The 16901-nt window shown below is 41.2% G+C and overlaps 2 protein-coding genes across 2 annotated transcripts in view; one reads left to right on the top strand and one right to left on the bottom strand.

The window, feature by feature from the left end:
- Window positions 1–601: 601 nt before the first annotated feature.
- The window catches only part of LOC129722626 (paired box protein Pax-6-like), a 34706-nt gene continuing 18406 nt past the window's right edge, over window positions 602–16901 (bottom strand). The window contains exons 2-6 of the mRNA XM_055676229.1: window positions 3198–3217; window positions 2924–3089; window positions 2686–2866; window positions 2087–2626; window positions 602–2025 (exon numbers count right to left, since the gene is read on the bottom strand). Of these exons, the coding sequence (XP_055532204.1) occupies window positions 1270–2025; window positions 2087–2626; window positions 2686–2866; window positions 2924–3089; window positions 3198–3217 (1663 nt within the window). The 3' untranslated portion in view covers window positions 602–1269. The remainder of the gene's footprint in view (window positions 2026–2086; window positions 2627–2685; window positions 2867–2923; window positions 3090–3197; window positions 3218–16901) is intronic.
- Window positions 10215–11517, top strand: LOC129722635 (uncharacterized). The gene has a single exon (XM_055676241.1). It carries the CDS (start codon window positions 10394–10396, stop codon window positions 11465–11467), a length of 1074 nt encoding a protein of 357 aa, XP_055532216.1. The 5' UTR covers window positions 10215–10393; the 3' UTR covers window positions 11468–11517.

Genomic DNA, 16901 nt, shown 5'->3' with positions numbered 1-16901 from the left:
TTACCATTTTTGGCCTCAAGAAGTGTACTTCACCATTTCCCAGTTTTGAAGTTTGTCGAAACTTATCCAACGATTAATTTTGGGCTTTTCTGGGCTTGGTTTATAGTTATTTTGAGTTCTAGTCCAGATCATTATTTTTTTGGGCCCTTAAAAGCCTTTCTTCGTAATTTTTTTCTACATTTTATGACTGTTAGCAGCGTTTCTTCGCCTGAGTTCGATTGTGATACTTGTTGGACTTTCCTGTTCGTAAGAAGCAATTTTAACGTCATTCTCACCCCAATTTGGGACTAATTCATATTTTTGTTCTTTGCTTCAAGTTTTTATGCAGTTCAATTCGAGATTGTTTCATTTTTTGGCCTTTAGAAATGTTTTTCTATCATCCTGAGTTTCATATGTGATATTTTCAATTTTTATTCTGGTCTTTTGAAGCGATATTCATAATTATCAATTACTAGTGTACGGACATATTATGATAATTTCGTAGTAGTTTCACTGCTAATTCGTTCAAAATAAGTAAAAGAATGAAAACAATTGGATATGTTCTAGACTCTGGGATTATTCAAAACCAAGCTTATCCGAAAAAGAGAACAGTTCACAGCTCTTTCGCTTGTTTAAAATGAATTCTATGTTCCAGTCAATAGTATAATAATGGTAATAATAATAATAATAATAGTAATAAATGTGCCATTGTTTTTTTTATTGTACATTTCCGTTTCAAGTTCACTGACCTAGCAGCAATATTGTTCTAAGGTAAGGTTTTGCAAATACTTTACGATCCACCTTAAAAATATGCAATTTTCCTAACACGTGTTTTCCGTTTTTGCATTTTATTTTAATTTTTGTATTTCACAGCATTCATCAGATATAATCAGATGCAAATTAGAAAACAATACTTTTGTGTGTTTTGTTTCGATATAGTATAAGTACGGACAACCATCACTTTTAGTTTATTTAATAGTTAAAAAAACTGATCACGATTCTGTTCTCTTAAAACTCTACTTGTGTGTGTCTGTTTTATCAATGCAATCAACATTTAAGTATTTTCACCCTTCAAATAGTACCTAGTAATAATGATAGAGAGAACATTTGGAGTGCGCACCCACAAATACTGGCATTTGTTTATGGCTTTCAATATCAACATCGTCATCATCATCATCTTCTTCGTTTTTAGTGCAGCAGCAGTGGTAGTAAAATCAGTAGCATCAATCAACGTTCCTGCGGGAGGAAATGGGGGAGGTCCTCTGAAGCTGAACCTCGCGGAATCTACCATTAACTCTTGTTCCAGTCCAGTGTGGACTGAAAGCTCAGGACACCAGTCGACGGAATGTTGTACAGCTGGTTCTTCAGGTACATTCCGTTGTACGACTGATGATGATGGTGGTGGTGATGATGGTGATCGGCTGCGGCCGCCGCTGCCGCCGAGTACGCAGCCGAGTGATGCATGTTGGCTGCGGCCGCTGCCGCAACGGATGAAGCCGAATAGGCAAAATGGTTGTACAGGGACTTATCGTCCGAGGTAGGTACGTGTGAGAAGCCACCGTTGTTGGACAGTGCGACCGCATCCATCATGTTCGGTTCGTGCAGAACTCCTCCCGATGTACCGGGACCACCTCCCGAGCTGCCAGCTCCACCGGAGCCACCACCACCGCCGCCTCCGCCAGCGGAGCTTCCCTGATTGCTGGTTCCACCCACGGAATTGGTCGGAAAGAGCTTGAACGACATGGGCGAATGATTTTGCGAGTGATGCGATGGGGGAGACTTTAGGGGATCTAAATTCTGGAAGGCAGCTGGTTCCAACGGATAGGTTTTACTGAGATAGTTGCTGTTGGAATCTTCGACGCACATGTTCGAATCGTAGACGTGGGAAACCAGCGGTGACGTTAGGTTCATACAAGAAGAAATGGCTGACGGCGGTGGTGGGGCAGCGGCCGACACGGAAACGGCAACGTTCGCCCCCTCGGATGCAGCCTGCGAGCGTTGCTTTTCCTCTCGGCGCCATTTGGCGCGACGGTTGGAAAACCAAACCTAGAATTCAAAATCTCCTAATACTTTACAGATCTCTAGAAGGAAGAGTTGGAAGACTAACCTGAATCCGCGCCTCAGGTAGATTGGTTTTGGAAGACAATCGTTCCCGGGAGAACACATCCGGATAGTGGGTCCGTTCGAACTCCTTCTCCAGGTACTCGATCTGATCGACGGTAAAGGAAGTCCGGTTGCGTTGCAATTTGCGCTTCAAGCTGAGCCGTTCCGAATCCGAATCGAAGCTGACGGTTTGCGCGGCCGACGTCGAAGGTTTCAGGCCTCCCGTGCCTGTACTGAGGCTGACAGGCGAGTCCAGATTCGTGAAACAGTGCTTACCGAAGGGACTTTTGCTTTCCTGCTCCTGTCCACCGGTCTGTTTGATATCGGCTGAAAACGGAACAGGTTGACGTTCTCGGCGTTCGTTTCCAATGCTGCAACACTCACCGTTCTCTCCGTATTTGTAGTGCAGAAAGGGCGAACTGTCGCTAAGCTGCTTGCTCGATAAGTAGCTCGATTCATCGGCGGATGAGTCCTGGCCGTGGGGCTTTTTGCTGAACTCTTTCTGGGCGGCTAAGTTTCGCAGCACACGGTTGATCGATGATACCTGAAACGGGGTAGAAAGTTTTCACGTGAATTCTATGATAGGAATTGTATGCGACTTACGCTCGGTATATTCTCCGGTGTGCAAATCCGTTCGTTCAGCAGCTTGTCGCGAATCTCCCAGGCAAAGATGTTCGGGCAGTTCTGCTTGAACAGCGAGATCTTGTGAACCACCTCCGGGGTGGCAACGCGTGGCTTTGAGCCCCCAATGGCACGTGGTCGGATACTGCCGGTTTCGTAGTACCTGACGTTAAAATAGAAGTAGAAATTAAACATTCGATCAATCGTCCGAGAAACTTACCGGCCGAGAATTTTACTGACGCAACCGTTCGATACCTGCAGGATGCGGGAAATGTCGCAGGGACGGGCACCGGCGTGTGCAAGTTCTACGATCCGCTGCCGGGTTGAGTCGGGCAGCGGACGACCGCCCACGAAGATGCCACCCAGCTGGTTGACCCCGCTGTGGCCTAAAGAAGCGGTAATAAAGCAGACAGTTATTAAATACCTTTACACAAACACAACCAGGGTTTTTATTATCCTGTTCGGAAATACACTTAGAACACTTTTAAGGTTACCTTCGTTTTTGTAATCCATACTATAAATCCCGTGTTTCGAGTGTGAATGAGAGAAAAAAGAGCAAAAAAAATACGACTCGGTCAGAATACGGTGCACTGCAGGGAAGCTGTCTTACTAAAACCAAACCAATCAAAACAATGAATCAAAGTGCTGATTCCGATCATCCGGGTTCGAACTTCCGCGAGAGTACTTACGGACGGACAGTGGAAAGCTTCCGGCTATTACCAGAACCGATGGATTTCCACGCGTGAGCATTTCGAGTACGACTGTGGGGAGGGCGCCGCCACCCGCAAGCGGCAACCTACGGGACGGGAATAAAAGAAAACCCCGGAAACGGAGCATAGAAACAGAGATGAGAGAAGGAGAGCCGCATTTCTGCCACCGACAGATGATTTCCCCCTTCTGATTTGTGTGCGCTACACGTTGTTTATTTGCACAGAGTTTTCATGCAGTGGGGGAAGGACCTGAACAATTCGGCAAACATCATTCAAATTTTTTCTTTTTTTGCAGTTTGGGGAATCATCTGTTGCTACTTTGGCTGTCTATAGAACCTTATCAGCGCAGCATCGGAGCGGAAAACTATGATGTTCTCGGAGGTAAATTTATTCATGTGTAATTATGTTCACATCTAGGGTGGTTCGAAGGGTTGATAATACCGAACGTATGGCCTTTTGACAGCCTCATAATTGGGTCCTGAAGCTATACCAGTTTTTATATATCATTTGAAAAAGCAATGTTTTCTGAGCAAAACGTGATTTTTAAAAATTTTTCTCGTTTTTCTTCGATTTTTGAATGAAGATTTAAAAAACTGCTCGAAAGGTCTTAAATGACATTTCGCCCATGTGGTATATGGGAGAACTGTCATTTAAGGCATTTCGAGCAGTTTTTTTCTTCATTTAAAAATCGAAGGAAAACGATTAATTTTTTTTCAAAATCACGTTTTGCTCAGAAAATAGCACTCTTTCAGCTGATATATAAAAATCAGAAAACCTTGTAAAACCTTAGGACTCAATTATTATGTATAACATTTTAAAGTCACATTTCGTTCGAGTCATAAAAATTATATAGGAATTATTCTTTTTGTTTGAAAAATCAAATACAAATTTTATTTAATTTTTTTTATTTGATAACTATCCGGTAAGAATATTAGCAGCTCTGAGGGCATCATTGATATCCTCCTGCATCTTATTGGGATTACAATAAGTACTGTTCATGATGGAACTATACTCCAGTAGCTGTGTTTTTCAAGAGACGATGAGTTTGTTATTCCTTAAAACAATAACCTTCCAACTACTTTAAAATAAAATTAAAAGCTAGAAATTATCAAATAGGTTCTTACTCTAAAGTCCTATAATCGTAATCGTATAACCTAAAAATTCTGAAATCCTGACATCCCAAAATACACAGATCTTTAAATTCTTGTGTCTTCCAATCCTTAAATCAGTCAATCCTGAACCTTTTTGTGTTTTTGCCTTTCTCCTAGAAAGGTATATCAATCACAGGAAAAACCGAAGGTATAAGAGTGGTCCCAATGGCCGAATGACATATACCACTCGACTTCTTTCGACTAACTGAGCATTTTCTGTATGTATGTATGTATGTGTGTATGTGTGTGTGTATGTGCAACTTTTTTTTCTCACTCACTTTTCTCAGAGATGGTTGGACCGATTTTCATAAAATTAATTGCAAATGAAAGGTCTAGTTGCGCCATAGGTTGCTATTGAATTTCATTGCAATCGGATTGTAACTGTGTCCGTTGTTCATAAAAATGTGAAATGACATAATGAAAGTAAACATATTGACTTTCTCCTAACGATCACTGGCTAATTAAAAGGTAGAAAAATGATTGAAATGGCCGAATGTCATATACTACTCAACTCGGTTCGACGAATCGAGCATTTTCTACGTATGTTTGTGTGTGGGTGTGTACGTGTGTATGTGCACCTTTCTGTCGCACCCACTTTTCTCAGAGATGGTCTGACCGGTTTTTTCTATCTTGGTGTCAAATGAAGGATCTATTTACCGCTTAGGTTGCTATTGAATTTCATTGTAATCAAACTTTTAGTTTTGGCGCAGCGTCAGAATGTGAAAAACGCTCTTATATCTCAGAAGCTATGATTATAGTTGAATTCACATAAATGGGCTTTTAAACCCTTAATCAATGAATTTCATAATGTTTAAACATGTGGTTCGAAAGTTATAGAAAGAAACGAAACCCGCAGACTGTTTAAAACTATAGCTACGATCAAAATATGTGGCCTCAACATCATTTAAATTTAATATTGTACTATTTCAATGTTTGCGGCCTTGCTCGGGATTGAAGTTGAATTTAAAAGTCATTTCTATCATTTCACTTTTTGCCTTTCTCCTAGAAAGGTATAGCAATCACTGCCAAAACTAAAGGTATAAAAGTGCTCAAAAGGGCCGAATGTCGTATACCACTCGACTCAGTTCAACGAGCTGAGCATTTTCTGCATGTGTGTGTGTAACGCTCTCCCAATCTCACTCGATTTTCTCAGAGATGGCTGAATCGATTTCAATGAAATCAATTGCAAATGAAAGGTCTAGTTGTCCTATGAGACCCTATTGAACTTTATTGTAATCTGATTTCTAGTGTAGAGGTTATGTATCAAAATGTAAAAATCACGAAACATCAATATCTCAGAAACTACACAACCGATTTGAACAAAATTGAATGAACTTACGAATGAAATGAATGAACGGGCTACCTAAAAACCCTCAACTTTTGAATTTTATGAAGATTGAACATATGGTTCAGAAGTTACAGAAAGAAACGTGTTCTGGAGACTGTTTATTCTCACTCATGTTTCTCAGAGATGGCTGGACCGATTTTCATAAAATCAGTGTTATATGGAAAGTCTTGTTGCCCCATTAGACCCTAATGATTTTTTTTGCGAACGGTTTATTACTTTCCCTGTTATGTTTAAAAATGTGAAATCCAGCTATGAAAAGAAACATATTCGGATGACTACTTGGGCTCACTCACTTTTCTCAGAGATGGTTGTCCCGATTTCCACCGAATTAGTATCAAATGAAAGGTCTAGCTGCCTCATAACACCCTATTGAATTTTGCTGTAATCGGAATGTAACTTCGTCTGTAATGTATCGAAATATGAAAATCACTAAACTTCATTATCTTAGAAACTACACAACAGATTTGAACAATATTGATATCGAATGAACAGGATAGTTAAGGGTTAACTGATGAATTATGATTGAACACGTGGTTTCAAAGTTTGGCTCCCCCATACGTTTCCTTTTCATTTGATTGCAATCAAACTTAAGCAACCGTTATGTTTTAATTTGTAAAACAACAAAAGTCTATTATCTCAAGTATTACACGACTTATTTGAACATAACTAGTGCAGGGTTGATATTTGTTGACACTCTTGAGTGAAAGTGAAAAAAAGCATCCATAAACGTTATTTTTTTACAATCCTTTCAGAGTTCTTCCTTCCCGCTTTTTGCATGGAAGTGAACTGTCAAAACACCTCATTATATATCATGCGATGGAAGCAAGACAACAAAATCAGTTTATCAGTTAACGAAGATTGTCAAGGCATCGGTCAGTGTCAGTGAAAAAGTGTTTCGGCGAGGTTCCTTTTGTTGAGTGGACTCAAATATCTTAAAATAACAATATAGTTCACTCTCGAATTTCCCATATATTCCGGTGAAGACAGACTGGGAACACCCCCTCTTGTGGTGAAAAAGGTAACTAAACTCATTGCACAGTGGTACAGTAAGGCAATTTAGGCGGACATAGGCTTTTCATTGCGATTTTGGTTTGCGGTTTAAAGCCATAGTTTTTGTAAAAAGTTGTTTCTTATACATAGTCCTCGATTCATGTGCGAATGAAAATTAGGGTGGTCCTAAAATCAACGAAATAAAACATTCTTTGGCAAACTTGTAGACCAACTAATTCTAAGTAACTTTGTAAAAAAACTTTTTTGTAGACATGAAATTTGGTTTCCAAAAACAGTCTTTTCGCTCTATTTTTTCAATTCAAATTAAAAACAAAGTTTTCTTCGGTAACTTTATCAAAAATACGCCAATTTTGACGAAAAAACATTGTCGATATATTATACAGATGAAGAGTTTCCACTATTTCTATTTTAAAAATAGGACCTTTTGATATATTGATGTCTCCGTTTAGGGCAAACATAAATAATATTTTTGGTATCATTTGATAGAACAAATATTGTATAAATATTGTGAAGAAATACCGAAAGTTGCTTAAAACTAGTTGATCTACAACTGTTCCGATGAATGTATACATTTATTTATGTTAGTTTTTTCATTTATTTAAGTTAGTTTTTTCATTTAGTCGATTTCAGGACCACCCTAATTTTCATTTGCACATAAAAAATAGACTTAATATAAGAAAAAAGTTCTTAGAAAAAATTTTTACTCTAAAACCACAAAATCGCATCGAAAAACTCGTGTCCGCCTACATTGCCTTACTGTACCACTGTGCATTGTTGTTGAATTTTTGTGAGCGTGTGACATTCTCACACACGAAACTGAATTTACTCAATTTTAGATTTAGTTGACTCAATTTCATACCTTCACAGAAAAAAATATGTTGCAGATTTCGTGCGTATATTGTTTGTATGTAAAACTAACGCCATTCCGGGAGTTAAATATTGATAATATATGTAGCTTATCGAGGCACGAAGAAGAAATATTCAAATAATCAGGCCACGACGTGGAAATGGTAAACTAATCCCAAGTTGCTATATACGTGGTTCCCTGTGTAACTTCACTAGCTCAGATCCATTACGGGAAGCAACTACGAAATGTGCGGCCGTCAAGCTCAAGCTCAATAATCAGGCCACGAAGTGTACAATTAAATGAATATTTCAATTACCTCGTGAAAAAGATAAAAGGAGAAACCGCACGATGGTTGTCAATAGTCGTATATGGTTGTTGTGCAACTTTTAGCTTAGATAACACTTGAATGTTCTATCAATTTAACAATTTAAGTATTGATACATATAATGTTGTAATTGGTTTGAAAGCTTTATTATATTATATATAAAAGATATTAAACAAAACAAACATAATTAGTAATAACAACTGTTATGCAAAAACTATTATTCAATGTTTAGTTTTCTTCGTTTTGAAAGTATTTTTTGTTTTTTTTATCCCTCCGAATTTTTTGCTCTCGAGTTTCAATCTTCGTATTCATCACTTGCAGCTTTGCTTTAACCAGCATATTTATGTATTTACTAGCTGACCCGGCAAACTTCGTCCCGCCTATTTTTGTGCTTAATTCAATAATTTTCAACATTCCAAATTCATTGGTTTCTTGCGATTTGTTTATATCGTTTGAAATTATTGGTTTTATCGGAATGACAACATCCTCGACTATTGCCTTTAGTACATCACCTCTATTCCGAAAACACTCATATTAGGTGGTATTCAGTTATTTTCGTTGTTTTCCAGAAACTGAAAGTGGTCATCTTCGAATTCAATATGGTGTCCAGGGTCAATGCTTGGCTTCTTTACATTATTTCGATTACGGAAATATTCATATGCAGTAGTATTCGGCTGTTTCCCAGAAGTTGCCATCTTACATTTCAAAATGGTGTCTGAGGTCAACTTTTAGCTCCATGCATCATTCTGGTTAAAGAAACACTCATATTGGGTGGTATTTGGTCCCTTTAGGCTATTTTTTTTTGGAGACAATTTCTGGCCCCTGAGCGTCATTCTGGTTAAAGAAACACCAATAATAGGTGTTATTTAGTCATTTTCGGCTGTTCTACAGAAACCGGAAGTCACCATCTTAGAATTCAAAATGTTGTCTGTGGTCGATTCTTGCTCCTGTGTATCATTCTGGTATCGAAACATCTCATATTGGATGGAAATCGGCCGGTTGAAGAAATAACCATATTGGGTGTTATTTGGTTATTTTCGGCAGTTTCCCATTCATCGGAAGTCGTCATTTTACAATTCATAATGTTATCTGAGGTCGATTTGTAGCTTCAGTGCATCATAACAATCCCGGAAATACCCATAATGAGTGTTATTTGGTCTTTTGCCACTGTTGTTTAGGAACCGGAAGTCGCCATATTGGATTTCAAAATGGCATTTGGAGACAATTTCTGGCCTCTGAGTATCATTCTGGTTAAAGAAACACCCATATTTGGTTGTATTTGGGTCATTTTCGGCAGTTTTCCAGTCACCAAAAGTCGCCATTTTACTACTCAAAATGTTGTCTGAGGTCGATTTGTGGTTTCAGTGCATCATCACGATTTCGGAAATACCCATATTGGATGGTAATTGGTCATATCTCGCTGTTTCTCTGAAACCGGAAGTCGCCATCTTGGATTTCAAAATGGTATTCAGAGACAATTTCTGGCCTCTGAGCGTCATTCTAGTTAAAGAAACATCCATATTGGTGGTATTTGGTCATTTTCCTCTTTTTTCCAATCACTGGAAGTCGCCATCTTACAATTCAAAATTTTGTCTGATTTTTCAAAAACCGGAAGTCGCCATCTTGGATTTCAAACTGGCATTTCGAGACAATTTCTGGCCTCTGAGCGTCATTCTGGTTAAAAAAACACCCATATCAGGTGGTATTTGGTCATTTTCGGCAGTTTCCCAGTCACCGGAAGTCGCCATTTTACAACTCAAAATATTGTCGGAGGTCGACAAACGTACAAACCGTGGAACACCACCCATGGATTGCCTTATGCATAGGTGAACTTTATTATTATAAAATATTCGGCCGAGTTCACTTCACAATAAAATGTGAATTTTTTTCAGTGTACCCATTAGGGTAATATTATTGTCAAAAGTTACTCTATTTCGCATGTCGTGTAGAACAAAAACAGAAGTGGCGCACCTAGCGGTCGAAAAGGTGACTAACGCTTCTGTCATTTTCAATTTGTCTTCATAATTTCACGTAAGTGAACTATATTGGTATTGAATATATTTGGTGGACTGTTTGTTTTTCTTTTTCGCTTTGAAGTGAAGATCATTTGGTTGGATTTGTCGTCAAATTTTATTCCGTAACCGTGAACGATGCAGTCTCGCTTGTCGCTTCATCCAAGCAGCACGTACAAAAGTCAGTCTCCATAAAAAAGTGCTTTGCGCCGCGCAGCCGTTCTGTTGTTCAGTTCTTCTACATTTGTTACCGTCGCGAAAATAATAGTGGTGTTCTTTCTGCTTGATGGAAGAAATGGAAGGCAATAATACTATTGCAGCACAGCTGCGAAAGGCAAACTCTGAAGGTGGACCTTGTGTGATGCGTGTTAACACTGCCGTGGTTGATTTGGCATCCTGTGTTCCGCGTCCCTCGCTTCGTGAAGTCGAAAAAATAATGAAAAGCGAGATGAAAATCAATGTCGATGAAGTCGATAGTATTGAAATGCATCATGTTCGTAATTGTGTGTTGATCACATTCAAGCTACTCGATGCAGCTGAAAAATTTATAACCGAAAACAACATGAAACATCGTATTCGGAATGAGCAATCAAATTATTTGATTCCAGTGTACATGGAAGACAATGCCATTGATGTACGCATCCATGACCTTCCAAGGGCGTTTAGTCCGAGGTCAATAGAACGTATAATAGGCGAGTATGGAGAAGTTTTGTCTATTAGACACGATACATGGAAAAATTTCTTCCCGGGAGTTTACAACGGCGTCCGTATCGTGCGTATGCGTTTAACAAAACCTATACCAAGTTTTGTCACTTTTGCCGGTCGAACCTACTCCGAACAAAGCTTGGTTACTTACAAAAATCAACGTCCAACTTGCCAATGGTGTGGCCTAGAGGCTCATCCTGGAAAACCCTGCAATGAAGCAGTAAAACGCAGGTCGTCATCCTCGAAACCCAGCGACGAAAAAACAAATAAACAACCATCGACAAAGCCGTCATCATCATCGGAAGCAACAAAGACAACAACACAAAATCCAAATGCGAAGCAGCCAACAGTCAAAACAGCAACGGAAAAAACATCAGCTCAAGACACACCAGCGCAAACTAAGGACACCTCACCCGATACCGATACTAACGACTTTAAAACCGTGGACCGAGAGACAAAACGAAGACTCCGAAAGAACAATGCCTCGATTGGAAGCGACAGCGAGATCTCAGCCAGCGAAAACGACACTATTGGGCCTGAACCGGCGGCAGGAAAGAGTGTTTGTTCCCCTCCCCGCAAAAAGATCACAACGCGTAGTACCAGCCAAAATGCTCCCACAACAGGAAAAAGAAACGCACCGAATAGTAATCAATGAAGCACTAGATTATTTTTTGTATTTGGCACCGTAAACCTAGTGGTATTGTGCCGTATCAAATAAATAAGTTAATAAATAACCGTGAACGATGCGCGCGATCTATTTCATCTGAGTATAACAGCACGTTACTAGGACGAAAATCTAGTGTATCTGAAAGAGTGCTGCGATCATTGGAAGTGAAAATTGAAAATGATTGGCTGTAATTTTCGAAGAATTTTGCTGGGGAAAGTGACATTTATCAGCACTGAACTAGTGTCTGTCAAACTTACAAATAACAAACTTCATAAAAATTTGATGTACTGTTCAAAAGTTTTGTAAAGAAAAGAATTTCAAAGACAACACTATAGCTGTTTTGATCAATATATATGGCCTCAACATGGTTTAAATGTGGTATCGTACTATTTGAACGTTCCCGGTATCGCTCGTGATTAAATTGTTCGAAATTAAGAGTCATTTCTTATATTTCGCTATTTCTGAAGCACTAACATTACGTCAAATTTCATATTTTATACTTTAATTAAAACATCAATATTTTAGAACCCAAAGAGCGAATATACCTTTTTGGATTTAAGCATTCATGTAAATCTATTTTTACAAATAATAAGTTTGAATGAGAAAGGCTGAGTCTGACCGCTAGGTGGATTAATTTAGTTTCTATTTTAGAATCACAAAATCATAGAATTTTCACATTAAATTCTTTAATACTGAAATCAGAAAACCTTATCGGAAATCATAAACTGCAATTTTCAAAACTAAGTTTAAAATTGGGGAATCAAGGCTCAAGAAACAATCTTAAAGCTAATATTATATTATCTCGAAGTTCGAAATACCAACAAAAGTTTATTCACCCCTAACTATTAACATTTTTTGGAGTTTTTCTGGTGAAAATCAAGTTGATTTAATGAGTGTTCCACCATAATTAATCAATTTATGTTTATTTATCACCATTGCTGTTGAAAATATGGCGTTTATATATTTTCTTGAGATTTTATATAAAAAAAAAGGAAAAAAAGTTTATCCACCTTCCAATGGATACCACGATTGTAGTGTGTATTCTGCCACTCAAAATATTTTTCACGTTATTGTTTGGTGAAAGTTCCTATACTTGTTCATTTTCTGTCATTTTGCATGATTTATGTGATAAATAAATTTTAATCACCATCCGAAATTTGATTATTCAACGTTACGAAACTGGCAAAAGCTACCGAAATATGGCCGATATTGTCCAGTTTCACAAAGATACGGTTCCTAGGATTGTGCAGACGTACAAAAAGCGTGGTTTTATCTGACCAGCCAAGCGATTGAGGCGTCCTTCAAAGACAACTGGCCGAATTGACGGTGGTATCGTGAAAAAGGCGGAGCTGGATCGGGGACTATTAGCTCCAAAAAAATGCGAAACATTCAACCATTCAACTGACACGAAATCGCCCTCATTAGACCGGGCTTGAGGGTAGAGTAGCGTTTAAAAAAAGCCATGGTTACCCGCAAAAAATATGGATTAAATTCCATGGACCAAAGATGACTGGAACAAGGTAATTTCGTCGGCTAGTAAACGGCTGGATAATGCGTACCATCGGTGCCAAGTGCACCGAAATAAAAAAGACCCCACACGTGGTCCTTAGCCTCTTATCCAGCCACTCCTATCTCAACCAAGGAAAGATCGGGCAACCAACCCCGGTAGGAACTTGGTCGTATGCTGACAGGGAAGGAGGGCTCTTTTGAGTTTCCGAGCGTCTGTCCTCCATGTTAAGAGCGGCTCAAAACGGCGTCTGTACTCCAGGTTAGGGGCGGCCGATTACCGTCCTCGTGCCAACGTGGGACTCGGAACAGTGTTGTGCACGATGGTCCGATGAACGTAATGAACGAGGAACAAAGAAATTCGGACTGAAACAATCGGCACAGACCCATGCGACGAAAACGGACTAACGATTGGAAACTCGAGACGTGGAACTGTTGATCTCTCAATTTCCAAGGGAGCACTCGAGTGCTCTCCGAAGTATTGGAATCCCGCAGGTTCGACGTAGTAGCGCTGCAAGGGCTCAATGGTACGTACGTTCCGGGATGGACCTGCCATCTACCAGCCCTGCGGCAACACACATGAGCTGGGGACAGCTTTTATAGTGATGGGCGAGATGCGGAAACGGGTGATTGGGTGGTGGCCAATCAGCTCTCGAATGTGCGGGTTTAGAATCAAGGTCGGGTTCTTCAACATAAGCATCATAAACATGCACAGCCCTCACATCGGAGATACGACAAGGATGAATTTTCCGCGCAGTTGGAGCGTGAGTACGACCACTGCCCAAAACATGATATCAAGTTCGTCATCAGGGATTTCAACACTCAGGTCAACCAGGAGGAGAAATACAAACCGGCGATTGGAAGGATCAGCGCGCACCAGCGGACCAACGAAATGGACCAAGAGCTTGGCCGTGCGTAGTTCCAGCACAACCTCCTACACAAGTACACCTGGAGGTCACCAAATCAGACGGAAACACAAATTCTCAGACATCATCGACGTCAGATCCTATAGGAGCGCTAACGTCGACTCGGACCACTACCTGGTTATGGTTAATATGCGCCCAAAACACTCCGTTGTTAACAACATTCGATACCGACGCCCGCTCCGGTTAGATCTCGCGCGACTGAAGCAACCTAACGTCGCCGAAAACTACGCGCATTCGCTCGAAGCTGCGCTGCCGGAAGAGGACCAGCTGGAGGAAGGTCCTCTCGAGGACTGTTGGAACACAATTAGAGCAGCCATCAACAGCGTAGCGGAGAACGTCATCGGGCATGTGGGACGAACCCAAACGGAAGGAGTGGTTCTACGACGAATGTAGGATGGTGATGGATGAGGAGAATGCTGTGCGGGCGGCTAAGATGCGCAGTGCCACTCGTCAGAATGTGGAAAGACACCGACAGAAGAAGATGCAACGAACCCAAATTTTCCGGGAGAAGAAGCGCCGCCTGGAGGAGGAGGAGTTTGCAGAGCTGCAACAGCTGCATCATTCTCAAGAAACGCGAAAGTTCTATCAGAAACTCCACGCATCCCGCCGAGGCTTTGTGCCGCGAGCCGAAATGTGCCGGGATAAAGATGGTAGTATTCTGACGGACGATCGTGAGGTGACCGAAAGGTGGAAGTAGCACTTCGACGAACACCTGAATGGCGCCTTAGCAGGAGACCATGGCGGCGGAGAAAGCGATCCCGCCGGTGCGACAAATGTAGAAGACGTGCCAGCCCCAACGATAGGCGAAGTTAAGGATGCCATCAAGCAGCTGAAAAACAATAAATCGGCTGGGAAGGATGGCCTCGGAGCGGAGCTTATTAAAATGGGCCCGGAGAAGCTGGCCAGCTGTTGGTACCGGCTGATTGCAAGAATTTGGGTTACAGAACAGCTACCGGAGGAGTGGGAGGAAGGGGGGGTTATCTGCCCTATCTATAAAAAGGCGACATATTGGACTGTGGGATCTATCATGCGATCATCGTCCTGAATGCCGCCTACAAAGTGCTGTCCCAAATCATTTTCCGCCGCCTATTCGCCGGCTTCGTGGAAGTGGAATCGACTTTAAAGCCGCGTATGACACTATCAACCGAAAAGAGCTATGGAAGGTCATGGACGAAAGGTTTTCCCGGGAAGCTGATTAGACTGATAAAGGCTACGGTGGATGGGACGCAGTGCTGTGTGCGGATTTCGGGTGGATTGCCATTTGTCCATTTGAGTCCCGCAGGGGGCTTCGACAGGGTGATGGTCTCTCCTGCCAGTCATTCAACATTGCGCTACAGGGTGTAATGAATCGAGCGGACATCAACACGCGGGGTACGATTTTCAACAAATCCAGTCAATTCGTTTACTTTGCTGATGATATGGACATTGTGGGTAGAACAACTGCGGCGGTGGCAGAACAGTATACCAGATTAAAACGCGAAGCAGCGAGGATTGGGTTGCAGATAAATACGTCTAAAACGAAGTATACGCTAGCCGGCGGAACCGAAGCCGACTGACAACGCCTAGGCAGTAGCATTACGATCGACGGCGATGAGTGCGAGGTAGTCGATGAGTTTGTCTGTCTTGGCTCACTGGTTACCGAGGACAATGATACCAGCCGAGAGATCCGGAGGCGTATTATCAGCGGGAGTCGTGCCTACTATGACTGACTGAGCTCCCGTACGCAGTGTAACCTGTACAAAACGCTCATAAGACCGGATGTTTTCTACGGGCTTGAAACGTGGACAATGCTCGAGGAGGACTTGCGAGTGCTCGGAGTTTTCGAACGACGACGAGTACTAAGGACGCTCTTTGGCGGCGTGCAGGAGAACGGAATATGGAGGCGAAGAATGAACCATGAGCTCGCGCAACTCTACGGTGAACCCAGTATTCAGAAGGTGGCTAAAGCTGAACGCATGTTGTAAAAATGCTGGACAACTACTCGCCTCGAATCAGGAAGAAGAAGACGACCAGGGGCGCAGCGGGCAAGATGGGTAGATCAGGTGGAGCTAGATCTGGCAGAGAGTACAACGTGTCCCAGAGATTAGAGAGCGGCAGCTAGTAATCGAGTGAATTGGAGATTTTTTAAATCAGTCATGTCATTATGACGGAATGCCAAATAAATAAATGAATAAGGTGATTTCGTTAGACAAGACGAGAGTAATGTTATTTGGGTCGATTTCATTGGTTCATAAGAAAATGACGACGAACCGATGAAAGTTTAAACTTTTTCAGTGTTTGACTTTGATTTCTACAAGTGAAGTCATAGTGTGGGGATCTATAACTACATTCGGCGTTGGAGAACTTGAGTTCAACGAAGGAATCATGACCAATGAGGTTCATTTGAACATGTTGAAGCAAAAACTACCAACGTGTGCACAAAAGTTAAAGTGGGAGCGCAGATTTACGTCCCAACAAGACAGAGATCCGAAGCACATCTCAAAGCTGAGTTCAAGGCAGTTCAAAAAAAAAAACGTATCAATATTATGGAGCGCCCAGCACAGTCTTCCGATCTTTGTTCAATTTTGAAAATCGACAACCAGAAATAAAAACCAATCAGTATCCTCTCCACTAGATGGATGGAACAAAGTCACCCCGAAAACAACTGCTAAGCTTGTTGCTAAGCAAAGGTGGTCACACGAAGTACTGAACCTATCTGAGCCGGAGAGGTGGATATACTTTTTTGCGTTACGTTTTAACTTATTTCAACATCCTGTCATTCTAATTCTTCCTAATTCGCTGAGGGTGGATGAACTTCTTTTGCCTTACCTTACCAAGCAGACTCAAACCGTGGTCTAGCCTTTGCTGTACTGCGAGTCGTCTACATTTCACTCGGTCCATGACTGCAGTTCACCAGCTCTGCAAATAAGTCGTCTTCTAACTGATCGATTCGCCTTGCCTCTTGATCCACGGATTGGTTTCAAGAACCCTCTTCACCGGGTAGTCGTTCG

The sequence above is a fragment of the Wyeomyia smithii genome, chromosome 1 (genome assembly GCF_029784165.1).
Source record: "Wyeomyia smithii strain HCP4-BCI-WySm-NY-G18 chromosome 1, ASM2978416v1, whole genome shotgun sequence".
In the NCBI taxonomy this organism is placed as follows: Eukaryota; Metazoa; Arthropoda; class Insecta; order Diptera; family Culicidae; genus Wyeomyia; species Wyeomyia smithii.
This window is presented reverse-complemented; position numbering and strand designations above follow the sequence as displayed.

Coding starts and splice junctions, on each gene's coding strand:
- LOC129722635 (XM_055676241.1), top strand. CDS start 10,394: ATGGAAGAAATGGAAGGCAATAATACTATTGCAGCACAGCTGCGAAAG.